The 27,702-nt window shown below is 40.1% G+C and overlaps 1 protein-coding gene across 2 annotated transcripts in view; it reads left to right on the forward strand.

Moving 5' to 3' along the window:
• The first annotated feature begins 4,528 nt into the window (after positions 1–4,528).
• Positions 4,529–27,702, forward strand: part of nab2.L (NGFI-A binding protein 2 (EGR1 binding protein 2) L homeolog) — a 31,880-nt gene continuing 8,706 nt past the window's right edge. Inside the window, exons 1-5 of one of the 2 annotated variants that reach the window (XM_041582533.1) lie at positions 4,529–5,109; positions 12,280–13,078; positions 17,826–17,959; positions 24,315–24,366; positions 25,037–25,136. In XM_041582533.1, the coding sequence (XP_041438467.1) occupies positions 5,036–5,109; positions 12,280–13,078; positions 17,826–17,959; positions 24,315–24,366; positions 25,037–25,136 (1,159 nt within the window). In that variant the 5' untranslated portion in view covers positions 4,529–5,035. Of the gene's footprint in view, positions 5,114–12,279; positions 13,079–17,825; positions 17,960–24,314; positions 24,367–25,036; positions 25,137–27,702 lie in introns of both variants that reach the window. The other variant, XM_041582532.1, reaches the window with a different exon arrangement.

Below are 27,702 nucleotides of genomic sequence, written 5' to 3' on the forward strand. Positions count from 1 at the left end.
ATTGTCAGGACCTAGCAGCTCTAGTAGGTTGCAGTCTGGATGAAGCTGATGTGCAGACTGGCAGGAAATAGTCCAATACCTGGTACATAAGGGTTAAGGAGATTAAGTTCGATATCCAGGCAAGGAAGTCAAGGCAGGCCACAAAACATTGTGGTCAGTAACAGGCAGAAGGGTCAGAAACAAAGGATCATTCGATACAGCAAATAAGTGCACCCAGGAACTCATTCAGGAAGAGGAAGAACCTTATATTTGGGCATTGAACCAGGGTTTCTGGTGTCCTTTTATTTAGAATTTTTCATGCCAAACCATGACGTGATGACGTCACGAGGTGTCTAGTCACAACGTTGGCCATGGGTGCCACCATCTTGCAAACAAAATTGCAGTGCTCAGCAATGGAGTTTTCCTGACACTCATTTGCGAAGCTGAACGTAGCACACAACTTACAAAGCTTATTGATGTTGGGAAACCTTGGAGCTGCTGCCTCCTTGAATGTGGAGGTAATTCCAGGGTTCCTAGGGTGGGTTGACTTAATGGGTACATCAGATTTGCACCATAAGAATCACAAGCTAATGCCATTTAACACTAAACGCAAGAAGTCGTGGGATCTGAAAATACCTGAGAAATTGATGCTTCAGGCACAACTGTGATGGGCTCAAGTCAGCCAGAAGGATGATGGGAAAAACAATGCTTTATGGGTAAAAAATGCAGATTTGAATAAGAAATTGCATTTTGCAAACTGTACTTGTCATCGTAAAATGACCTTTAAAGCAAAGATGGATTTTCAAATAGTGTTAACCTTAATCAACTGCCAGGCAGATTGAAGCCCCAAAGAACGTGGGCTCTAGAACGAGGGAGAGCCCACTAATGAGACAGAAGCATATAAAAGTCTGACTAGAGTTTGGGAAAAAAATTATACCTGATTTTAGCAACTAAGAACTTGCAGAGGTGCCAGAATTTTAGGGCACAACTGTATATTCAATAATGTCATTAAATCTCGTATAGTAGCTGTGGGCTCCTGCAATTAAGCAATTGTGACTTTGTGAAGACAAGTAACCACCAGCTGGCTCCTCTCTTCTGTATTTGCCTCGTGGTCTATACTAGATGTGAACTCAACCTCTGTGAATACCATAAAAATCAGGGCAGAATTCCTTTCATACCACTCCTCTAAATGTTTACCCCTCATGCAGACAAATGTTTTCAAAGGGGGCTAATGCCCAAAAATAAATTGGTGTGAAATTACTCCGGGTGCTTTTCTGAGCACTTTTGCCATTTACATTGAATTTCTATTTTTAGTGGTTTCTGAGATATCTGCATTTTTTACTGCCATTACCAGGCCTTTGGCTCAACTGTGAGTCAGCATCCAGAGTTAACTGTATACAAAAAGTGCAAACAAAGAGTACAGACAATTAGGGTCACTGACTGACCATAAAATAAACCAGATGAGCTGAACGCCTGCTATTAGTAGTCTAAAACTGTAAAAAACTGCTAATAAATCAGGAACCACTGAATGCAGAAAATGAATGGAGATTGCAGAAGTGCACTCTGGGTAAGTGTACATCAGTTAATTATTTTTTTTTTTTAATCTTCTTCAGCATGTGCGTATGCCTAAAACAATTCTGTGTGCTGTGCAAATGGTGGTGTTTGCTGTGTGAGCATTTATGTGCATGTAACATAGCTTAGAGGGAACAATGTTGATACTACCCAATAAACAGAATATATTAGCCTTTTATAACCACAGACATGTCTGTTTTGAGTGTACAGTATAATTAGTCAGTTTAGTACTGTCAATTTATTGGAGTCTAAACTAATATCATTTATGAGTGTTTCCATTTATAATAACAGTTGGACTGTACAGTTACTGTATGACCAATTGACCATCGCTCATAGTTCCTGATCTGTGTTGTACCAGATGAAGGGTTTTTTTTACCTTTATTTCTGTTTAGTCCAATGGTCTGTAAAGTGAAGTAACTAAAATTGAACTTCAAGGCAGCAAGGCTAGCCACTGCAGCAGCATGCTAGGAATATGTATATATACCAGAAGTGTTCGTTGAGGGGGACGGGCCCTGGTGCGTGACGCGCAGCCGGGCCCTGCCCCCCTCCGTACGGCCGCATTTGGCCGAGTTTTCAATGGCGAACGGACTGCTGGGGGGCCCTGAGGGGGTGCGGGCCCTGGCCCGCTCGCACCCCCTGCTCCCCCGGTAGTTCCGCCACTGATATATACTCATCTGAACACAAGCAAATTCTGCAGGTAAATGATTCTATCTAAGTTAACATTTCATGGTCAAACTTCAAAGGCTATCCTACCCATTTAAAATGACTACAGGTATAGGATCATACACATTATCCAGAAGGCTCCAGATTACAGTAAGACCATCTCCTTAAATAATTTAATTGAAAAAAATGTAATTGAACCTATCTGAGATAAATGAATCTATACTGGTGCTATTGGGTTTATTAGCTGATTAAATGTTTTTTAGCAGACTTAATTTTACTGTGTGTACGGGGGTAGCAAATTATTGAAATATCTTATCCAATAAACCCCAGGTTCCAAGTATTCTAGATATAAGATCCTATACACGTATTTTATTAGAACCACCTTCATCAATCTATATTTTACAATGAGGACATTGAAGAAGGAATGGTCTCCTGGGGGCACTTGTACTGGCAGATACATTAGATGGAAAGGGATGGCTACTGGTATTAAAGGACTGTTAACACCAAAACTGCTATTGTTTATCGTTTATATAAATGAACTGCTGGGCAGCCATAGAGGTTAGCCATTCAAGTTGAAAAAGAGCAAAAAGTGACATGTTTACACAGCAGACAACATAAACGGTGTTGAATACAAAGAATTTAGTTCTTCTACAGGAACATAAATGGGTCACTACAGAACTAACCTTTCTTGTACATAATAGGGTATGTCTTACCAAGAAGTAGTTTATTTTAGGCACTCCAGCTACAAACTCCAAATGAAAATTTTTTTTTTGACTTTCTGATGTTACTGGTCCTCTTATAGTTATAGCACAAGGCAGATCCAGGCACTGACATGATTGTCATTTTAAAAAGGAAGGGATTTTTCTGTGCAGAGTTCAACTGCAGACATCTACTTTTTCCCATCCTCTAGATCAAGAGTCCCCAACCTTATTTACCTGTTTACCCCAATTACCACATTTAAAAGTATAAAAGTTGGCTCACAATACAAGCATGCAAAATGTTCCTGGAGGTGTCAAATACAGGAAGTGATTTGTTACTGATAGCCCCTATGTGGTCTGGCAGACTGCATGAAGCTTCATTTGACATGGTTTTTATGCAATTAAAAGTTGCCTTCAAGCCAGGAATAAATAAGTAAGAACCTGCTTTAAGGGCCACTGGGAGCAACATCTAGTAGGTTAGCTAGCAACACGTTGCTCTCAAGCCACTGGTTGGGACCTCTTCTTTAGATCATCTGTGAGTTATGCAGGAATTATCAGTATCGGACTGGGGGGGTCCAGACCCAGCTGGGCTGCCATATCAGGGGCCCGCATGCACCGTTCCGGCCCCCGACTCCCCCCCACCAATTTATGGGCCCCCCCTTATGCAGCCACCTGCAACTCGCCTCCATCCCGCCCGACATAGCTTACCTGTGATTTTCTTCTATTGGTTGGGGCGAGAGGATCTGGGCTGGCGGGGCCCCCTGGGTTTTTTCCCAGTGTCCTACTGACCCAGTCCAACACTGGGAATTAATATAGCAAAAGTCTGCACTTCATTGGCACGTGTATTTGTGAGCCTCAGCTGCTATGTAAATATATGAAACAACAGCAAATGATTAGACAGGGTAGCACAAATACCATTTATATACCAATTGATTGCCTACATTTAATTGTTTGCCTAAACACACAACCGATAGAATCATATTAAAAGCAACAATAATTTTATTGCAATTCAGTCTGAACAATTTGACAGAGAGGAGAGCATAAAGGAGGTGTACTATGGGAATGGTTTCCAGCAAAATGAGAACATATAGGGGTAAATTTATCAAAGAGTGAAGTTCCGCCACTAGAGTGAAATTCCGCAGCTCTCAATTAATTTCTATGGGATTTTGAAAGGCGTATTTATCAATGGGTGAAAGTGAACGTTCACCCTTTGATAAATACGCCTATAAAAATCCCATAGAAATGAATGGAGAGTGGCGGAATTTCACTCTAGTGGCGGACTATTAACTTCACTCTTTGATAAATATACCCCATAGCTGGCATGGGCAACCCACAACTTTAACTTTCTGCATCCACTGGTAGCTACTGTGGGGAGGATGGGAGTTGTAGTTTATCAAAAACCAGATCTCTGCTGGTTACCTATCTCTCTAGCTGCTGCTGAAAAATCTGTGCCGCTCATGCAATTGCAGCCACGCTGTACAGTTCTTCAATATATACCCCAAGTTCCAAAACATTAACTAAAGTATCCAGCAAGATTAGCTCAGGGTTTTCTCAGCCCTGCCTACAGCAGCATAGAAACTCTGATCTCATGCTGCCTCTCCTGTGTGGGGCTGTGCTGTGTGGGCAGTTCCAGCAAAGAAATGGTTATAGGAGGACCAGTCTTGCCTCTGTATTGTATTGCTGTTGTGATGGAAGCTTTAATGTGGCCCTTCCCCCAGTCCTCCTACACAGACCCTGACACAGAGAAAGTCTCTCGATGCAATGTGTATGTGGGTGGGAAACAGCAGTGAGTGCTCGCCAACCCCAGGCAGGGAAGAACTCCTCTAAATCAGTAAGTTAGAGACACAAAAGAATAGTGCTGACTGGAAAAGACAGGTAGGAGCGACGCACAGAAGTGAAGGACACAAGAGATGTGTGAGCCAGTATAAGAGAACAATAAGAAGCTGATTTAAAATATGATCTGAACTTGAAACTGAAAATAAGCAGTCAAATCCCAAGGCATTACCAGCAGAATCAGGAACAGGACAATCCAATGAAAGAGCAAACACCAATGAAACAACTAAACTGAGGTGTCGCTTTAAAGGGGAAGATTTTGCACGGACTCCTTGGTTATCCTGCGGCACATGCAGAAGAATTCCCTATACATGGCAGAGAGAGGTGCAAGAGCAGAAGAACTGAAACGAGCACCCAAAGCAAGGCAAGTAAGTTAGCCAAGTAATGGGTTCATATGGAATGGTACAGGTGTCGTGTCACTTGATAGAGACTCTGGGTTTAATAACTTTAACCACATAGAACACACTGTGGGTCAGTGGGTGTCAAACCTTTTTCAAGATTCTGTAATGGTGATGGTCATTTTCAGTTTGCACATGAACTCATACAGGAAGCATGGATAGGCAACTTTAGGCACTTCAGTGTTGCAGAACTTCACACCCAGCATTCTTCCCAACAGCCAACTGGAGTTGACGTTCTGCAATGTACCTGCATTAACCAACCTTTTTTTATGTCAGTCCTCGTCCTGGGTAAGAATTATAAGCAAGTGCCTATGTACCTGTTTTCTATGTTCAGAAAGTATCAGGTACTATGTAATGCTGGAGGTTTGAGACTTGTGTACAGTGATGTACACATAGACAAGTGCAATGTTTTGTATAGTAACTACAATGTCTGAAGGAAAATATAGATTTGTGCTGCTTTATAGATGTGTACATAACACTGATACAAGGAAATAGTCAAGTGCAGATGGGATCTATTTTTTTATGTTGACAGTGCATGCTGAACCTACAGGGTCCTGAGTTCAAATTCAACCAGCACAATCTTTGCAGAGAATACAGATATTCTCCCCATGCTTGCTCTGGTTTCCTTTGGGTGTTCTGGTTTCCTAACGCACTCCAAAAACATAAAGGCAGCATAATTGGTAATAGGCATCTTCCCATTGGGAAAGGACTAATGCCAATGATGAACCATCTCTGCACAGCTCTGTGCAGCACTACTGTATACAGATTGGAGTCTAATAATCTGTATCTACCATGGAATAGTTTCAAAAACTTAAAAATGGTACATTTTCAAACGTGCACATTGTAACAAGTACCTTTGTATTCTGTAGATCCTTTTAGCTGACAGGGTAGGAGTTGTAGCATTACTTATTTCTGTGCAAAAAGCTAATAATGTTATATAAAAAGAATAATAAAAGGAGTGTAAAACCGCTCTGTATTTCCTGTAATAATTGGAATTGTAACAATCCCTATTTCATTAGTATATACACATCATCTTTGTCAATTCTCTAAGGAGAATACCAAAGAAAATTAGTACAATGCATGTGTGTGTGTCCTTAGAGCTTACATTTGTGTTTGATACATGAAGACTGGCACCTACAAAGCAATTGGAGGTAGTGGCATCAGGCTCACACTCCGCAAATAGAACAACTCTAAATAAATGCAGTTTGCTATAATGCTCAGCTGTTGTGGAAATGATCTGTATTATATGTATTATTATAACAAATTATTATATTGACAGTTTATAGTTATTTCCTATTAAAGCAGCATGTCTTGGAGAGGAACATAACTGACCAGGTACTGAATTGCACCTGGCATCCAGACCTTCAGGTGTATATATACTGTACCTCTGTTTGGAAACTAAAGTCGGTTGTAGTGTAGGCAGTAAGGGGTTATTTATCAAAGGTCAAATGTCAGAGTATGTGAGCTTTTTCAGCCCTCGAATAAACTTGAATGAACTCACAACTCAAATGGCTTCTAATTTAAGAAATAACTCAAATGTAAAAAACTCCAATCAGTTTAGTCGAGGTGAAAAACTCAAATCCTCTAATTGATCGATGGCTCAAATCAATCTAGTTTTCGATCAAAACCCACCAAAAAAAACTTGAAAATCATGAAGACTGTTAATATCGTGGTTGAACTTACCTCTGCCCTTGACTTCTACATAAATGCAACAGGTTTTAGAATGAGTATTTTCAGATTCAAGCTGTTTCCATATTCGGGGTATAATAAATCAGAAATTTTGTGGAAAAAACAACTTGACCTTTAATAAATCTGCCCATAAATATTGAACTACTTTATCAAGATAAATAAGGTCATTACAAAAGCACTCAAAGAAAATGTAAAAGCAACTTTCAATAGTATAGATAGTTAGGCATGCCAGGTACTCTCTGTTATTGGCTGCTGGTCATTATCCAAGAATGAATTGTGATTTAATGATCTGTATCAATTGGTATGTACTAAATAGATTTGTTTTTCTCTTTCTGTGAAGTCTCAGTTCTTGCAGATCCAGTGAACGCCTTATGTCAGCATATAAAGGGAATAATGTACCCCCTATTGTAAAATATAAGGATATAAGAAATAACTGAGCACAAGGTCTCTGTTTAAGTGCTTTTAGTGTGATTTTTATATGATTTTATTTAAGGGGCAATTTATTTATAAAAAACAGTTTCAATGAGTCGATGAGACCTGATTCTGATGACATCACTATGCACTGTTTATAGGGCTATATTTATGTTCATAACTAGTGTTTAATATAGAAATAATGTTTGCTGAGACCTGTGAGAAAAGGTGGCAATATATTAAAGGGGTTGTTCACCTTCCAAACACTTTTTTCAGTTCAGTTGCTTTCAGATTGTTCCCCAGAAATAAACTTTTTTTTCAGTTGCTTTCAATCTTTTATTTTTTTACCATTTCTTCCAAAATTGAAGTAAAAAGTTTAATGCTCCTGTCTCTGGTGTTTGAGTATGGCAGCTCAGTAATCCAGGTTAGAGTCCTGCAGCGGGTCGGGTACCCCCGGGTTACCTGTAAAAACCTATGGTACCCTACGGGTTGCGGGTGGAAGTTCTGGGTGCGGGTATAGACGCGAGTCAGCAGTTCTGCGGGTTCACGGGTCGGGCCACGGGTCTTCTCAATAGTGATTTTTACTCCTTTTTTCTGATCACGTCTACTGCCGGTGATGTCACTTCCAGGTTACAATGGCAGCATTTCCTGTTTTTCTACTTTTTTTCTGATCACGCCTACTTCCGATGATGTTATTTCCAGGTTTACAATGACAGAACTTCCTTATTCTTGATGGTCAGCGGGTCCGGGTTGTGGATGAGGTACTTGCGGGTCAGGTCGGGTAGCGGGTCCAAGCGGGTTGCAGGTCCGGGTTGCAGATTGCAGGTTGCGGGCACGGGTCGGGTACGGGTTCCAAAAAAAATGGAACCGCGCAGGACTCTAATCCAGGCACAGACTCTGAACTGTTACAATTTGCTACATTAGTTGATACATTTCTCTGCAGCATCTGTGAATTAATAGCAACTATTGTATCAATTATAACAGCTGCCTTTAATGAAACCCAGGGATTCTGCTGAGCAGGGATAAATATTTAGTGACCGTCCCCCTTCCAGAGATGATTTAGAAAGACATAACTTCAGTGATAGGAATATAGTCACAAATAGAATGTCACTGAAAAAACTTTCTGGTGAACAATCTGAAACCAATTGAACCACGAAACCACTGGGTCGGGTGGGTTTGGTCTGGCTACAGCAAAAAAATCTTTGGGCTTCCATCTTCCGGCACGCCAATTTATAGACTTGCGCCTCAGGGCGGGTCTATAAATAAAGGGGACAGAGCAGGCTGGGCAGGGTTTTGGTTGGAAGGGGAGGGGTGCGGGTCTAGAAAAACTCGGCCTGCACATCACTAGTACAAATCCCCTTTAATTGAACTTCTGTATAGTATCCATTAAACAATCAGATGCAATTTGGCCATCCCTAGTCTAGATATTAATAAACTGTTTTCCCCACACTTTTTCTAGAACAATGGTTGGCTATAGGACAATTTGCAATCTAGCAGGAAGTTCTAAAAACACAGAATTTATAAGAAAGACAAAAGAACTCAATGAAAAATAATATTTTAGATGTACAGGCATAGGATATATTATACAGAATGCTTGGGCCTTTTTTTTTTTTTTTTTTTTAGATAACAGTCATTTCAGTCCATTTAAATGGTGGATCCCATACTTGTATATACTTGTATATAAAAATATCAGCAAAATATACAATAAAGAAGTTATGTGGCTCATTTGGACCCCTTATTACCAAAATATCCAGCCTTCATTGCGCTGGTGCCCTGCAAAAAATTCTCAGAGAGGGACCTTGCATGAAACTGCTGGCTAAGACCCCCACTGCTTCCCCTCCCTGCAGCTGTAGGCGCCACCCACAGCAAAGGGCAAGTTACGTCACTGAAAATATCTATAGATGTTAATGGAATGCTCAACTTTGTTTTAAAACATACAGGCAAAGGTATTTTCAGTGCCTAGTCCCATATAAAAACTCTTGTTTCCTGCTCTGTCAGAAGAATGGAACTTTGAACCATGGAAGCCTCCTCTTACCTGATTTTACTTGCACTTATGGAATGTAGCCATTCATTAGCCTCCATCTGTACACTGAAAAAAACTCATGTGGGCTTCTTGCACATACTAATACTTGCAAATAATAAACGGTTGCCATTATCACTAAGCATTTCCCCCGACATTAGAGGTGAACCACAGCACATGATGCATTTAGAAAGTTCATTATTACAGAGGAAGAATTATGGCAGAGAATTATTATAAGCAGCCAAGATGTATATAAATGAAAAAAAGATTAAGTATCCAAAAAGATATACAGTACAAAATACTCTTTCAGCATAGAACATTTCATTGTTTTAATTGTCATATCTGTGACAGTACTAATAGGTTATCACTAGTGATTGGTGAATTTATTAGCCAGGCGCAAATTCACTGTGAATTTCGGTGTTTTGCTGCTGGTGAATAAATTAGCTGCGAAAATTCTGACGCCGGCGATAATTCTGATGCCGGCGACAATTAAAGGTGCCCATTGACTTTCAGCGTCTGAATTGTCGCCAGCATCAAAAAAATGTTTCCGGCGAAGCGAAATGGAAGAAATGTGCCCATCACTAGTTATCACAAATATGAAAAGACTAAGGGGGCGTACACTGCAGTGATCGTTTTCTTTCTCCTCTGTTTATCCCAAATATATTATCAAGGCATACAAGCTTCTTTTATGGGAATGTGTGGGATGTTAAAAGATTGAGGCAACACCTATTTACACACACCCTGCTGGTGTTCTGATTTTAAGGCTGGGTAAGTAGGTGGATTGAGATAACAAAGAAATTTTTGTGACTATGAAAGAGGGACGAGGGGTGGGTAAGAGAGGCTGTTTAGGTATTAAACAAATGTAGGAAGCAAGAAGAGGATAAAAATAAAAACATTGACAGTGGGAGGAAAGAGAAGGATTGAAACAACAAGAAGGGCAGTAAGCAGAGGCAGTCGGTAGGACAATGTGAGAACAAGGGTAATGAGAATGGTGTGTTCCAGTGGTGGTCCTCCTCTTCACACCCACACATGCCTCTATGTACACACACACATGCACACACGCAATTGCATATTCCAAAACTGGAGCCAAATACAGTTCAAAATATCAAAGCAGCAAAATTTCAAAGCAGCTCTACTCTCATTACTGAGCACCTGCCCTGCAATATGTTTTTTCAGGCTGAGAGATAAATGACTGCATTGTCAACAATGAATTATAAAAATGTCAAAAGATATATAAACTATGCCCTCTAAGGCAGCGTGTAGGTGGAATTAAGCACCTTCGTATTTATATCCCAAGCACTTTTTCACAAGAAATTGTATATAATAACACAATAATGACACCCTGCATAACAGGAAATATTGCTCGCAATGTGAAGAGGAGAACTCTGACCAACGTGTAGGTTTTCTATCCCATAATTCTCATCCACCTTTTTTAGAGTCATCATTTTGAAACTCTGTCTGTCCTTGTATATAGAACCTTGTTTTAAAAACATTTATAGGGAATGTAAGGCAAGTTTGCACCAGGTCTAGCAAGCCATAGCAACCAATCAGCTGTTGTAACTGGTAAATGCTACTTGCTGATTGATTGGTTGGTAGTCTTGCTGAAAACTTTGCAAAAGTGCCCACACTATTTATTTATACATACATTATTTATAAGAAGCATCTTTCTTTGTACTATTTTACTAATCGTGAGACTGTAAATCACAATGCAAGGAGCAATAGCTCATTCTCCATAGCCTAGAGATATCTTTTTATTAACATTTATTTATATAGCGCCAACATATTTTGCAGCGCTGTATAGTAAACGTGTTTATACAACTAAGTCACATGGAGTTACATACATCACAACCAATACCAGTACAAAAGGTGAGGAAGGCCCTGTGCAAAGGAGCTTACAATCTAAAGGGAAGGGAATAAGACACAAGGTATGGGAGTGGGCAAGATCACAATTAAGTGGGTGAGAGATGTGGTACTGTATGTGGTATTGCATTTGGTAGTTAAGCAGAGTGAGGGTAGGCTTCTCTAAAGAAGTTCGTTTTAAGAGATCTTTTGAAAGCAGAAACGTTGGGAGAAAGACGGACAAACCGTGGGAGAGAGTTCCAGAGGAGGGGTGCAGCCCTTGCAAAGTTTTGAATGCGAGCTGTGAGGAGGTAATGAAAGAAGAGTTGAGTAGCAGGTCAGTAGAGGAGCATAGCAAGCGGTTGAGTATATAGAGATGAGATCAGAGATGTAGGGTGGGGCAGAGTTATAAAGTGCTTTGAATTTCAGGGTCATTAATTTGAATTTTATTCTGAAATGTAGCGGAAGCCAGTGTAGTAATTGGCAGAGTGGCATGGCAGAGGAGGAACGGTTGCTGAGGTGTATGAGCCTTGCGGCTGTGTTCATTATGTACTGGAGAGGTGACAGTCTCTGGAGGAAGTTGGAAGTTGTTATTTGCCATTAAATTATTCTGTTTCTATGGTGAAATGAGATCTGAAGTTCAGTAAAGGATTTACTTAAAAGGTGTCCTAACAATATGCCAATATGGGGAGCTGCTGTGGACAATTTTGATAGCATGGATCATTACTTTATAGGACTGCTGGGTCAATGTGTCAGTACATTAAGTTCATTATTTATGAAATACAAAATTTGTAGCCACAGTATTTGTTGCATCCGATCAGAAATGTTTTGTCAGGAGTAATCTGTTTTAATGAAATGTTTTTTCAATTATATATGGTATTTTTTCTTAGTTACTGCACTTTGTTATTGATTTTATTCTGCACTATAATGATCAGACACACATACTATTTACTGATGCTTTGGATTTTGAAATTTTGTTTTTGTATCAAATACGGACCTTTACTGCAGTTGGGTTTTTATGTTGTGGTTTTGGTTTGTTGAATATGTTGACTATTTGATCCTTTCTTTTAGTTTGTTTATATGTTTTCTTTTGGGTTAGACGTGCAAGTTAGGTTCTCATTTAGTCATATATGCAGAAACAACATTTTTAACATTTCTTCAAATGTATGTCTTGCAGGATTACTGCGGACCCAGTTATCCTTCCTCGCACCTTGGGTGAGCTGCAGTTGTACCGTGTCCTGCAAAGAGCCAACTTGCTTGGTTATTATGACACCTTCATCCAGCAGGGGGGAGATGATGTGCAGCAGCTTTGTGAGGCGGGTGAGGATGAGTTTTTGGAAATCATGTCTCTGGTTGGCATGGCAACAAAACCATTGCATGTCAGACGATTACAGAAAGCCTTGAGAGATTGGGCGACCAACCCAGGATTGTTTAATCAGCCTCCATTGGGAAGTATACCTGTCAGCAGCAGTATACCATTGTTCAAGATTTCTGAGACAGGGGGACGAATTGGTAGAAATACTAATGGGCACCTCAGTGTCCCTGAAGTTCAAAGCAAAAGCCCTGGAAATGTTGTTCTTCTAGAACAAACTGAGAAAATATCCCCTTCCCAGCTGGATAGGAGACAGTGGACTGCTCAGATTTCCCCAGAGCTAGATGATGCAGATGAAGAAGAAGTTGGTGAGGAAGAAAATGGAGGTGATCAATATCCCTCACCCGGGGAAAGGCTAGAAGCTGAGCTGGTCCAGGTTGTGTCCGATAGTGTGGACAGGCTGATGAAAGGATTGCCGCGAGGAGATATCAGTGAAGCCAGATCAATGCTAAAGTTAAACAAGAAGTTGGGTCGTTCACTTGGACACATTTTTCACATGAGTAATGGAAGTCAGAGGAAGGAGCGTGAGATTCGCAGACACAGCGCCATCTATGGACGGAGTGAATCCAAGAGACGGGAAGGAAAGAGACTTACCCTGCATGAGGTCAGCAATGGCTCAGACTTGTATTTAACTGCTCATTTGTAGCAGAGGTTGTACCAATATAATTCACGGAGCTTCTCTCTAGGTCAAATTTTAAACAATAGATGTCATGAAGTAATTCCTTTACTGTTCTGCTATATCAAAAAGCTAACCATATTACATACTCAGTATAAATATACTGTATGTCATAGCGCATAGGCTATACGGTACATGCATTTGATAATATGGACAGTAGTGAAAGCAATGTACGAAAATATCACAAATTACGATAATGAGGAAACAGAATTTTAGAAAGACAAATTGATAGAGCAGCTCTTCTGTCTGATGCCACTGTGAAAAATTTAAATAGAAAACCAACAAGTGATAAAGGTTAGAGTCATTCTTAATTGCAATATTGTACTACTTATAATAAGGGGGCATACTCAATTCAATGGAGTATTCAAAAATATTGGGGTGTCTTGTTGCAGGACCCTGTTTTGAGTAAGGTCCTGGATGAGAAACCATCATTTGTGGGGACATAGCCTTGTGGGTATCTAGGAATGTGTACAATTCGGAAGGGTCTAGCTTGTGGATTTGATGTAAGGGAATTACAGATGCGGGAGGTCCAGGTATAGGACCTGCCAATATTCAAAAATATCTAAGGAATTTGTTGGACTAATGCAGGCAGATCCTATGAGATAAAAAGTTACTTTAATTGTCTGTGGAAGGGAGTCGTTTACCTGGCCACCTACTTCTGTGGTTCCCAATATGTGGGAAAAACTGTGAGAAGTGTAGGAGTATGTATATTGGAACATATTTCTACGACTGAAAGAAGAGACTATAAATCTGCATTAACCAAACACGTATTTGAGAAACATGACGGGACTATGAAGATACATTTCAAATTATAGATAAACCAAAGTAAATTATAAGACAAGATGATCGAGACAGGAAATTAATTGAAAAGGAGGTCTTCTGGTTTATCATCTTAGAACTACTGAACCCCTAGGTTTGTTACACTTATGGCAGAATTTTGCATATTCTTAGAAACAAAGATTTCTCCTAGAGCTTATGGACTACATCCTAATCTGTTCACCAGGGCATGATTTACAACAGGAAAGGCTCAATTTCTGGCATTATGGGTGCTATCTCAGTACTAGCCTTTGCTGGAGCTAAAATATTCTCATGTTAGGCTCCTTTATAATAATAGCTTCTTCTGAACAAAAGTCTAATAGCTACTTATCTATGTAAAACCAGATAGAATTCCCTTTTTATTTGACCTTTCAAGGGAATCCACTCAACTTACTTACTTGAATGTATAAAATACTTGCTGTGGTTATCATAAAATAAAAGTAATAATGGTATTGCCTTCGTCCATTTAATTTAAAAAGTATTGAGCTCATGACACTGCTGTTACAGGCAGTTACTGGTGTGGTGGAGAAAATGCTACATGTGCCATGAGCCTCACCCTGTAACAGTGTAATGAGTTGGTGTCAATGTTTCTCATATTGTATGTGTAAATATATATTCAGATACGTAGAAAAGAGATAAGGACCGCACAGCTCACCGTTCCCCCCTCACAATTCAGGTGCTCAGTCCAGCAGTGTCCCCACTGTAGATTCCACGAAAGCTCAAAAGAGACGGCACTTCTGAAAAGAAGGGATAACTCCCGAAACGCGTAAGGTTTTCTGCAGGAACACGAATAAAACCCTATTTTCAGAAGTGCCGTCTCTTTTGAGCTTTCGTATATATTCAGATATACACAAACACATTTGTATATAATATAAATACAAAGTAAAAAAGCTTGAGAGATCCTAATATGCTTTAGGTTTTCTTGCATCAGTTAATAATCATTAATAAATATGCCCCAAAGAGCTACTAAATGGCAGTCTGTAGAAAAGTAAAGGTTGTGAAGTTTTAAATGTGGTTACACATTATGAAGATAGATGCGGCATTAAGAAATGACAGTGATGTGATGGGGAAATGACTAGTGATGTGATGGGAAAACCTGACCCAGAACTGACCTCAGTCCACCCACACCTGACTTCCCCCTTCCTTTTATAGACCCACGCCGACCAGCCCCGCCAATGATGTCACAAAAGGGGCGGGACGAGCAGGCATGCGTCTATAAAGCCAGAAGCTGAAAATGGGGGAGCGAGGTTGTGCCGATCCTGACTCGTGGGTCCCGTGGGTATCGGGCCGTCCCGCATATAACTAGAAGGGACTTTTGGTATATGTACCATTGAATTGGTGTTATGAGGTTTAAATTACACTGCACACCATTAGTCAGCATTCTAGAGAGCTTAAAAGGGTTGTTAGCGTTTACATTAACATTTAGGGGCAGATTTACTAAGCTCGAGTAAATAGTTAGAATGCAAAAATATTTGAATTTCAAGTATTTTTTTGGGTACTTCGACCATTGAATTGGTCAAATTTGATCGAATTCGATTGAATCGAATGATTCGAATGATTCGAAGTAAAAATCGTTTGACTATTCGACCATTCGATAATCGAAGTACTGTCATACTTCGCCACATTAAAGCTACCGAAGTGCAATGTTAGCCTATGGGGACCTTCCAGAGCCCTTTTCTACGTTTTTTTTGATTGAATAAAAATTATTCGATCGATCGCTTAAAATCGTTCGAAACGTTCGATTTTTATTCGATCCTTCGATCAAACCTTTTGCGCTAAAATCCTTTGAATTCAATATTCGAATTCGAAGGATTTACTTCGAGGGTCGAATCCGAGGTTTTTTTAACCCTCGAAATTCGACCCTTGATAAATCTGCCCCTTAGTATGAGTGATATTTGCAATTGATTTTCATTTTTCATTATTTATGGTTTTTTTTAGTCATTTCGCTTTTTATTTAGCATCTCTCCAGTTTGCAATTTCAGTAATCTGGTTGCTATGGTCACAATTAACCTAGCAACCATTCATTACTTGAATAGGAGAGGCCTGAATAGAAAGATGAGTAATAAAAAAGTAGCAATAACAATACATTTGGAGCCTTATAGAGCATTTGTTTTTAGATGGTGTCAGTGGCCCCCATTTGAAAGCTGGAAAGAGGCAGAAGAAAAAAGGCAAATAATTCACAAACTATAAGAAAAACGAAGGCAAATTGAAAACTTGCTTAAAATTAGCTATTCTATAACATACTAATAGTTAACTGAAAGGTGAACCACCCCTTTAATTGCCATTCTTTAAAACTAGTCACTTCATGGCCTGACATTGTCTTACAAGTGATTGTCACTTTTTTGGTGGACAGATTTATTATTTATCAAACTAGAGAATCCTGAAGGATTCCCAGCAGTTTAGCATTTTCCCAGGTTATCACTTTCCTGTGAAAAAGTGTGTAAAACTGTAAAAATGTTCCAGGCAGTCAGGAAACTGTTTTAGGATCAGACCACACTGGGCGTTTTGGGGAGATTTGGTCGCCTGCCGACCAATCGCCTCGTTTTTGCAGCGACCAATCTCCCCAAACGCCTTCCCTCTGTGCCGGCTAAAATGAAAAAAAGCCTGACTTCGGAAAACGAATCGCCGCGTGTGATTAGCGTCTGCGTTTTTTCATTTTAGCCGGCACAGAGTGAGGGAAGACGTTTGGGGAGGTTGGTCGCCGCAAAAAGAGGTGATTAGTCACAAAGCGACCAAATCTCCCCAAAACGCCCAGTGTGACCTGAACCTTAAGGTATACTATTATCTTTGAAAAAGTAAAAAGTGGAGCTCCGTACCTACAGACCTGTTTCAAATGAGTGGTGGGCGTGTCCTATCATTCCCTGCCAGAAGCACAGTAGGTGCCTATATATTCTTTGTTTTCATTACTTGCTTTATGTTTGTACTACTTTAGAATCTTGCATAATTTGCTGAGCGTAGCTCGATGATTTAGTAGTTTGTTTGTATGATTTGGTTTTAACTTGTGTATTTTAAACTGTTCTTTGCTCTTTTGTTAAAAGTCTGCTTGTTTAACCTGGAAAATAATAAATCATTTACAATTAAAAAAATTAGCACAGTAGGAGGAGGAGAGCCAGTCACAGAACTCCAGTCACGCAAGTAATGACAGGCTTCAGTTCCCTCTCAGGTCAGCCTAGCTGCTGATTGGTTCCTGTCCTACAGTGCAGTGTGCTGAGTGCTGCTGGCTCCCCTGCACAGCCTGGGAAAGGAGGCAGCAGGAAGTGGAATAGATGGGTGGGACTAGTAGGGTTTTTGCAAAAATGTTCAATAAATCAACCCCAAACACTACTTTTTTAAGCACTTTCCTTCTATATTAAAGAGTAAAATGTATGTTTCCTGTAATAAATGTTGCCTTTTTTATAATGTATTTTGTAATCCCTTAAAACATTTGAAACACAGGTCATAATCAGTTTGTGCTCCCTAATTAGCAGGTATGTTGAGTCATTTGATGAAATGGGATTTTTTAGACCAAAAATTTCCTCTAGATTATATCGTACAATCCAGTGGATCAAGCACAACATGAGGGCAGCAGCCGGACACTAGAAATAATTTAATAGATTAATAGATTTAATAGATTTATTAAAATGTAAGATGATAGCTCACCACAGAAAAATCATATTTATAAATGGGTGAAAGTTAGAGTTCACCATTTGATTAATACAATTCGAAAAATCCCATAGTATTGAATAGAATGAGAATTAATTTTTGTGGTGAACTTTAATTTAAAATTTTGATACATCTGCATCTTAAAGTTGTTCCTTTAATATTTCTGTAGATACGTATTTAAGCAGTAACTAAAATCTCTTCATATTCTCCCTTACAGCTTACAATTAATGAAGCAGCGGCCCAATGCTGTATGAGAGATAACACCTTACTTCTACGGAGGGTGGAGCTATTTTCACTTGCGCGGCAAGTTGCCCGTGAGAGTTCTTATCTGGCATCTCTTAAGTGCTCCAGGTTTGTTCAGCTTCACATTGTAAATACAGGTATAGAATTCGTTATCCGGAAACCCATTATCCAGAAAGCCCTGAATTACAGAAAGGCATTCTCCCATAGACTCCATTATAATCAAATAATTGAAATGTATAAAAGTGATTTCCTTTTTCTCTGTAGTAGTCTCTGTGAACAGTACTTTGTTCATGATCCAAACTAAGATATAATAAATCCCAATGGTATACAAAGCAATCCTATTGGATTTAATTAATGTGTAAATTATTTTTTAGTAAATTTAAGGTATGAAGATCCGAATTACAGAAAGATCTGGAAAACCCCAAGTCCCGAACATTCTGGATAACAAGTCCCATACCTTTACTAATATTTTTCATTGAAAATTTTTAACTACTTGCAAAATCTGGAACCAAAGGGTAGTGTGTGAGGAAATCTCATCAAAATAGAACACATACAGAAACCATGGCCAAAGGCAGTAACAGCACAACATGGGGGCACTAGTGATGTGCGGGCGACCTGATAACCGCAGGTTCAGGCAGACCTCCGCAATAACAACACTACCTGCTTCTGGCTTCTGGTTTTATAGGCGCATGCCACAGCCACCCCTTTTGAGATGTCATTGGTGGGGCGTGTCGGCATGGGGTCTATAAATGGAGGGGTGGAGGCGGATGGGCTCTGTTATGTTTTGGGTAGCCATGGATGAGTAGAGTATAACAGTGCTTTATTAGCAGAGTCATGCAGGCATTATATAACAGTAACTTTCACTTTTTAAGCTACCAGGAAATATGCACAGTATAAGTCTGGGCACAGTGACATCTACAGGCCATTTGTATAAACACCACATATTCCTCCTATAGTAGGAAAGCATTTAGGCAAATGTAATAAACAAAAACAATGCATCTTAAAGCAATAATATACATTATTCACATCACATAGTCCTGGGTCCATGCAAGTAGTTTTCTGATTCTCTCAGTACGCCTTATAGGTTCACTTTCTTCAGGCCTATTGCAGTTGACATCAGGAGTAGGAAAATGTCCTCCATCAAATGGAGCTTCTCCAAAGTCATATCTAACAGGAGCAAGATGACTTGCATTCCATATGCGTCCATCAGACAGTTCATATGTGTATGGTCCTCGCTGGCGTCTCACTTCAAGTGGTGTAGTAAATTTAGATTGTCCTTGTTTCAGTATTCCTGGTTTCTTAATTCTGACTAAAGATCCAGGCTGAAAGTGTACTTCTCTGGCACCATGTTTTCTGTCAGTATAAGCCTTGCATTTGGCTTGGTGATGTTTCACAATATCAGCAGGAGATGATTTTGTAGGCACAGTATTTTGTGGAAGTTTGATGTCTGCAACATATAATTTAGTGCACATCTGTCTGCCATGTAATAATTCAGCTAGAGATGATTGGGTTGTTGCACGTTGCTCTGTAGTTATGTAGGAACTCTGTTCTAAATACTTTCCAAGATTTCCCAGTAAGATTTGCTATCTGTAGTGCTTCTTTCTGACTTCTGTTGAATCACTTGATTTCTCAATTTGCTTGTGGGTAATACACTGAAGATTTCCTATGCACAATATTTTTCTCTCTCAGAAAGAATTCAAACTCAGATGGGACAAACTGTGGTCCGTTGTCTGATATTAACTCCTTTGGATTACCTTCTCTGCTGAAGACTGTAGACAGAAATGTTATTACTGTAGCTGATGTTATATGAGAAACAAATGCAATTTCAGGCCATTTACTGTAATAGTCTATCAAGGTTATAGCAAATCTGCAGTCTATAGGAGCATCTGTAAAAGAACCGACAATATCAATAGCAAGATTTCCCCATGATGAATCAGGAAATGGTACTGGTTTTACATCTGGTCTCAGCTTAGCTTTGTGTACAAAGTTCTTTGCACATCCCAGTGAAGTGTTGCTTTGTGGTGAAATTTTAGACACTGGCTGTGAGGCAGGCACTGGTGCTGTAGTAATGAGACCATCAACTAATTGTAGGTTTAATGCAGCAAAGAGATCCCTTCCAAGAATAGCAGTACCCTTATTCACAATGTAAAAGTCACATTTTGCAGTATTTGATTCAAATTGTACAGTCACTGGCAAGCAACCAAGCACAGGGATTGGATTCTTTAAGTAACTGACCAGTTTCAGGGCAGGTGCAACAAGCGGATCTTTTGCAAAGTATTTCAAGAAAATATCCTTTGGTAGTATAGAAACAGCTGAACCTGTATCAAGCATCAGGTTAATGGAGTGTCCTTTGTCAGCAGAAGCAGTATTGACACTGACAGTGCATATAAACTTGTCTGGAATAATTGTACCAGCTTTATCCACACTTAATACTGTGACATTTGTAGTAGTGACTTCATGAACATCTTTAGCAGAACTACGGCAGATCTTAGCAAAATGTCCTACTTTTGTACATCTGCGGCACTGTATAGCCTTTGCAGGACATGTAACATGATTTGCAGTGTGTTTTGTTGAACCACAGCGAAAGCAGTATTTTCTATTTGTATTTGCTGCATGGTTTTGCAGTGTAGGTGAATCCCTTTCCTTAGCACTGTATTTTGCCTGTGACTGTGCATTATTAGGCCACAGTGCTGAATTCACAGTCTGTACATTCCCAGCAGTTAACTGACTGAGTTTTAGCCTCTGCTACTGCGGTTTCAATTTGGCTAGCAACTGTAATAGCCTTTGCAAGGGTTAAATCCTGCTCTAGGAGCAGTCTCTCTCTAATGCGAGGTGAGTTTGTTTTCTCCACTATTTGGTCTCTTAGTATTTCATCTGTTAGATTCCCAAACTCACAGGTAACAACCAGCTCTCTCAAAGCTGCTACAAACTGTTACCTGGATTTGCCATTAAGCTGTCCACGTTGGCGGAATTTATATCTTTCAGCAACCACATTTACTCTTGGCACGAGAAAGTTCTTTATAGCAGTAAGAGCAGTTTCATCAGGTAATGGTAATGTACAGAATATACGCTGTCCCTCTGCTTCCAGGCAGTGAATAAGTAAAGCACGCTTTCTAGCATCAGAAATCTCCCCTTGGTCAGCAGCAATAGTAAGCTTTCACTTTCACTTTTAAGCTACCAGGAAGTATGCACAGTATAAGTATGAGCACAGTGACATCTACAGGCCATTTGTATAAACACCACAGGCTCGGGTTTGGTTGGGTGCGGCTAGGGTCGGCTTCTAGTTAAGAAAAACCCTACCCACACGTCCTTAAGGGGCATCTACCAAGGAGTAAATGCACAATTGACTGCAAAAATGGCAAGACACAGTATGTTAAGTTTTTGCAATCTGTGATAGGGTACAATATTTTGGTTACATAGTACAGGTAAGGAATCTGTTATCTGGAAACCCGTTATCCAGAAAGCTCTGAATTACAGGAAGGCCATCTCCCATAGGGGCAGATTTAATAAAAGGTGAAGTGGCTAACGCCAGCAACAATTTGCTAGCGTTACCACCCGCAGGGACATCACCAATTTACTAACGGGCGCAGGTGCCAATTCGCTAGCAAAAGAGATAGACGCTAGCGGTCATTCTCACTCTATCGCCAGGCGACAATTTGCTCTGACGAATGGACGTTACTCCACAAATTCACTAAAATGTGGATTTTACTGAATGTTACCTCTTTCGCCAGACTTGCCTTCGCCAGCTCAGACCAGACGAAGTGCATAGATCTTCCTCAATCTTCTGTCACTTACATCATCTTCTTTTAGTGGAAATGCATCAAAGTTCAAAAAACACTGGCGACTTTTCCTTTTTTCAGAGTGACAGCCTGCAAAAGTCCTAAAAAATTTTTTTTTTTGTAACTGGTTTTCTCCATATACAGTATTTTCTAACATATGGAACATTAACTTTACAGTAAGCTCATGTGTAGGGCATTATAACAACTCTATTGTCTTTATTAAGGTTCCCAGGACATGTGTAATAAAGAGTGTAAATGTAAAGTATTTGCTGCAACATATAACATAAAGAACTTTAAATTTCCGCCATATGCAAATCAACCTGAGCGCAAGATTTCTAGAGAGATTTCGCTAGGGAGAACGGTAGCCTATCTTCGCTTTAAAAAGCTAGCATTACCAAAGTACCGCTAGCGAAAAGTCGCCAGTGTGTGGCGCCCAGTATGAAACTCTGCATGTTCCTGAATTGTGAATTTTCACATATCGAAGTGTTGCGCTGGGTGTGAAGTGGATGCTGCCGAATTTTCGCCAGTTAATAAATCTGCCCCATAGACTCCATTTAATCAAATAAGTCAGAATTTAAAAATAATTCTCTGTAATAATGAAACAGTCCTTTTGCGCTTATTTAATGTTTAAATGATTCTTTGGTAGACTTAGGGGTCCATTTATAAAGCCTCAAATTTTTCTGGTTAAGTTTTTAAAGGGAAACTATAATTTTTGAGGGAAAAAAACGTCTTTTTTTTTTTTAGCGATTTATTATACCCCAAAGCTATTTAGAATTCGAATCAGAAAATACTCGATTTCAAACCTGTTGAAATATAGAAGTCAATGGCAGATGTCCCTGAATTTGTTTCTTGACATTGTGATCTGCGCTGGATTATCCAATAAAGTCTTGGTTTTTTGTCTGATAATCCGAATCAAAGTGGAGTTTTAACAGCGATATTTTGATAAAGTTGAGTTTTTGGAGAGTCAATCGTACAAAACGAATTTTGTTGCAATGTTCTGTTTTGCTCCAACTTTTTCAAGAAGAATTATTGATAAATGGATGGGAGTTTGGTCGACTTTGTTTTAATAAAAAAAACTGAGATAAACTCGAGTTTTAGTTAATAACCCCCTTAAAGTATGAGGATCCAAATTACAGGAGGATCCTTTATCTGGAAAACCACAGGTCCCGAACATTTAGATAACAGATACCTGCATCTTAGGGGCTGATTCACTAAGGGTCGAATATCGAGGGTTAATTAACCCTCAATATTCGACTAGGAATTGAAATCCTCCGACTTCGAATATCGAAGTCGAAGGATTTAGCGCAAATACTACGATCGTACGATCGAAGGATTATTCTTTCGATCGAACGATTAAATCCTTCGAAGGATTTTAATCCAACGATCGAAGGAATGTCCTTAGATCAAAAAAACTTAGGAAAGCCTATGGGGACCTTCCCCATTGGCTAACATTGACTTCGGTAGCTTTTAGCTGCCGAACTAGGGGGACGAAGTTTTTTTAAAGAGACAGTACTTCGATCTATCGAATGGTCGAATAGTGAAACGATTTTTAGTTCGAATCCTTCGTAGTCGTAGTCGAAGGTCGAAGTAGCCCATTCGATGGTCGAAGTAGCCCAAAAAATACTTCAAAATTCAAAGTTTTTTTACTTCGAATCCTTCACTCGAATTTAGTGAATCGGCCCCTTAGTGTCCTATATTTATCAGATATAAAAAAACATCACATCACATCTCTTATTTAACCTCTTAGCTGTTCTTGTCTGTAACATGTATATCCAAAAGACTTCATTGCCTAAGATAACGTTATTTAACTTCTGAACATTTTAATTTGGGTTCAGTTAGATTCTTTTCGATGTCATTAAACTTCATTAGATGTGATTGCTCTTTCTAAACTTGCTTTCTTAACTCTCAGTCAATTAAAGGCTTCTTAAATTTTTCCACAGTTTAAAAGGCTGATTCATCAATGTTTGAATTTTGACCGAGATTCAAGGTTTTTTTGGGGCTAAAACTGATGCATTCGAATAAGAGTTTCAACAACACATATTTTAGAGATTTAATTCTCCTTATAAAAGCTGCTGAAGTCATGTACAAGTTAATGGAAATTGCCCTGGGCACAATTTAGAGTTGCTAGACCTAATGAAAATGAGTAGAATACAAATTCTTTGCATTCAAGTTTTTTTTTTTGCGGTTTTATTCAATCAAGTTTTTTTATATTTGACTGTTTTTCATAAATAAGAACACATTCAGGTTTGGGAAGTTTTGGAGTTTAAGTTTTAAAATACTCAATTCAATTAAAACTTTTTTAAAAACTCAAAAATTATGAATTCATATTTTCATAAATTAATCGGCAATAGTCAGACAGGTATGTTGGTTTTTTTTTTTCAAACTCTTAAAAGGTTTTAGGCAAGCTTTTTTAGTTTTCAAAAAAAAGCATTGGTTTGTTTTTTTTCAAAAACACCTTATCACAATAGCATTTTTTAACACAAAAAATGCCCTATTCCCAACCCTCTATTATTAAAAAAAATATGCCCCATAATCATAACGTTCACTATACAACTAAACCTATTTTTTCTTCAAATATATATATACACTATATTAGATTACATTTCTGATTTGACTGGAAGAATTTTGATTGTGAGATTAGAAAAAAAGGTAAAATTGCCTTAACTTGTTTTGTTCTCCTTCAGACTGAATAATGAAGAACTTGGTGCATCACAGCCTAAAATCCTTAAACAAGAAGTAAGTACCTGTGTACAGCAGTTGCATTGTACCTGTATTATTAAAGGAGTGATATTGGGATGTCTCCTTTTTTCAAGTAAAGGGACAGATTAATTCAGTAAAAAAAAAATGGAATTCAGCTCCAATGGAATTAAATTGAAACAAACAAAAAAAATGGGGGTTTCTCCTCTGAGTGAATCTGATCCTAATACTGTAAGATGTTAAATGATATCTGAGAATGCTTGGGATCTGGGTTTTTTCCAGATATGGGTTATTTTGGCTCTTCATACTTTGTCTACTAAAAAATCATTGAAACATTAAAAAAGCCAATAGGATTGTTTTGCTTCCAATAACGGTTAATTATATGTTAGTCTGGATCAAGTACAAGGTACTGTTTTATTATTACAGAGAAAAAGGAAATAATTTTTATTTGATTAAAATGGAGTCTAAGGGAGGTGACCTTCCTCTAATTCGGAACTTCCTGGATAACAGATTTTTGCATAATGGATCCCATACCTGTATATAGATAACAAAAGTGCACTGATCTCTTCCTATTCTGCAGTATTTGTATGATTCCTTTTGCCAGGCAGCTCCAAATATATACTGTGCACTTTAATTAGAGACAAAGGGAGCGTTTTTAATAGCCATTTATATTTTACGAAGAATTGAACCATATATTTTTCTTGTTCAGGCCGTGGAGATGCCTTTGCAGCTAGAATCAAAAATGCGGCACAGCTTGGAAGAAGGCAATGGCAGTATGTCAGGGGAGAGCATGGACGGCACATTGCAAGGTAACAGTGTCCTCTTGGTATGGTCCAGTGCCAACACCTGTTATAGAAAATTTGTTGACGGCACTTCAGTTGGTGGAATCAATACTATTTTTCCAAGAAAATGCCCCTCATAGGCACTATGCCACTGCAAGGAAGCTCCCACCCTGGCACATTAATGCACATAATATGATATAGAATCAATCTACACTTTCCCATTCCTTCGTTACATGCATGCACTTAATGAGCGAGCTGAGGTGCCCTTTATGTGAATAAACATCTTCATTCATTTTGATGACTACACATAAAGTATGAATTATTTAAGAAGAGTTATTAATAGTAGAGTTATTTACAGTATGAATGCAGCACTAAGTGCGGCTGTGCTGAAATGGAATAAAATGTTTTGCTTATTGATGTCGTTTATTAAAGGTACTTGTGTTCAAACACACACCTTGCACTTCTGTATAGTTGTGTGTCTATTCTGTCTCCTCTACTGGATCTTGTGCACAGGGCCTGGTTTCCCACAGAAGGTTGAGGAATGGAATTCAAAATAGGCCTTCTTATTTAAAGTACACAGAGGCCCAGTCACCCCAACTGGCCCAACAGATAATGACTGTCCAGTGGCATAACTACCCAACACTGTTCCCCCTCTTCCAAAAATATTTGGAGGGGCCCAGATTGCACAGAAACCCTCCCCTACTGGAGTCCCCTGCTCCCCACCAGCTTGCACCACCCGTTAACTTTTAGGTAGAAGGATGGTGTCACGATCACCGCCCAGAGCAGGTCCAGGAGCTCCGGGCGGCGCGTCCTCCCCTGCCGGCCGGAGCTCCCAAAATGGCGGCGCCCATGGCCGCCACGTGGGTAGCGGCGCCGGTGCAATGATGTCAGCCCGTCGACGTCGGCGCAAGGACGCCGATGACGTCACTATGGCGCCAAATTCAAATATAAAAGCCATACCAAGACGCCAGAATGGCGCCCAAGTATAGGATTTGTTCCAGTGTGTTTCCTGGGTTTCCTGTCTGCTATTTTGAAGACTTATCTTGTTCCTCTTTGTTGCTGACCTCTTGCCTGGACTTTTGGACTTTGCTGATATTCTGCCTGCCCTTGAACCCTTGCCTGGACTTTGGTTATTCTTCTGGTTTACCCCTTGTTGGACATCGCGACCTTGACTCCCTTGTGGGCTTCCTCCTTGATCCTGACAACCTCCCTGGTGGGAGCATCCCGGCTCCCTGAGATTATACTTGGCCCATGGATCCCACTGAGGAAGCTCAGCCGGATTTCTGCAGGGCCTTTCGAGGTCTGCATACCCGCATGGAGGCGTACGAAGTTCGGCAAAATTATGTCGGACGCACGCTGGAGGCGATTTTGGAAAAGTTATCCATGCTAACGCCGACTACTCCAACGCCGACAACGCCCACGCTAGTTGCTGCCGATATGGCTACACAATCCTCCACTTCTGGTCCGCGAATTCCTGCACCGCCTCTCTACAGTGGCGACCCTCAAGCCTGTCGTGGTTTTGTGAATCAGTGCCAGATTCGGTTCGCCCTGCAACCTGCGGAATTTAACTGGTTTCGTGATCACTCGTCTGGCGGGGAAAGCGCTCGAATGGGCATCTCCGCACCTTCATGAATTCCGGACGGTGTTCGATGCTCCCGGTCGGGTGGCGACCGCTGCTTCTCGTCTGTTCCAGATCCGCCAAGGAAATCGCAGTGTAGCGGAATATGCCATCGAATTCCGTACCCTCGCTGCAGAGACTTGCTGGAACAATGATGCCTATCACGCTGCCTTCTACAATGGTCTCTCTATCCGCCTCAAAGATGACCTGGTCTCCCGTGAATTACCCACGCAGGTTGAAGACCTCATTGCTTTGTCTGTCAAGGTGGACACTCGTCAGAGAGAACATCAAGCCGATAGGGACAGAGTCAAGAAATTTCAACCCATGTTGGCTCCTCGCTTTCAAATACCTCTATTACCTCCTACCTCCCAGCAGCCTTCTGTTATTCCTCCGGAGGAACCTATGCAAGTCGGAAGAGCTCGTCTCTCTGAACAGGAGAAACTCCGGAGACGTACGGCTGGACTTTGTCTCTACTGTGGGGGTCAATCTCACTTTGCCAACTCCTGTCCTGTGAAGCCTCAGAGTTCCCCTCTTCAAGGTAACCTTGCAAAGACTCATGTAGGGGGTGTTACTCCCAAGTCACAAGAGAACTCTCATAGGTTTCTTCTGCCTTTACAGATCCGTCTGTCCTCTAAGACCATTGTTGTCTCTGCTTTTATTGACTCTGGAGCTACCGGTAATTTCATGGACGCTCTCTTTGCCAAGCATATGAATGTTCCCCTGTTTCCATTGACTCCTCCACTTCGTGTAACCGCCATTGATGATCGACCCCTTGAATCCGAGTTTATCGCTATGACGACTGGGGAATTGCCTGTACAGGTTGGGACTTTACACAAAGAAAAGTTATCGTTCCTGATTATTTCCTGTCCTTCTGTTCCAGTCGTCTTGGGGCTTCCTTGGTTACGCCTGCACAACCCTATTATTGATTGGTCCTCGGGGCAGGTTTCCCGTTGGAGTCCATACTGTCAACAGCAC

The sequence above is a fragment of the Xenopus laevis genome, chromosome 2L (assembly GCF_017654675.1).
Source record: "Xenopus laevis strain J_2021 chromosome 2L, Xenopus_laevis_v10.1, whole genome shotgun sequence".
Classification (NCBI taxonomy): domain Eukaryota; kingdom Metazoa; phylum Chordata; class Amphibia; order Anura; family Pipidae; genus Xenopus; species Xenopus laevis.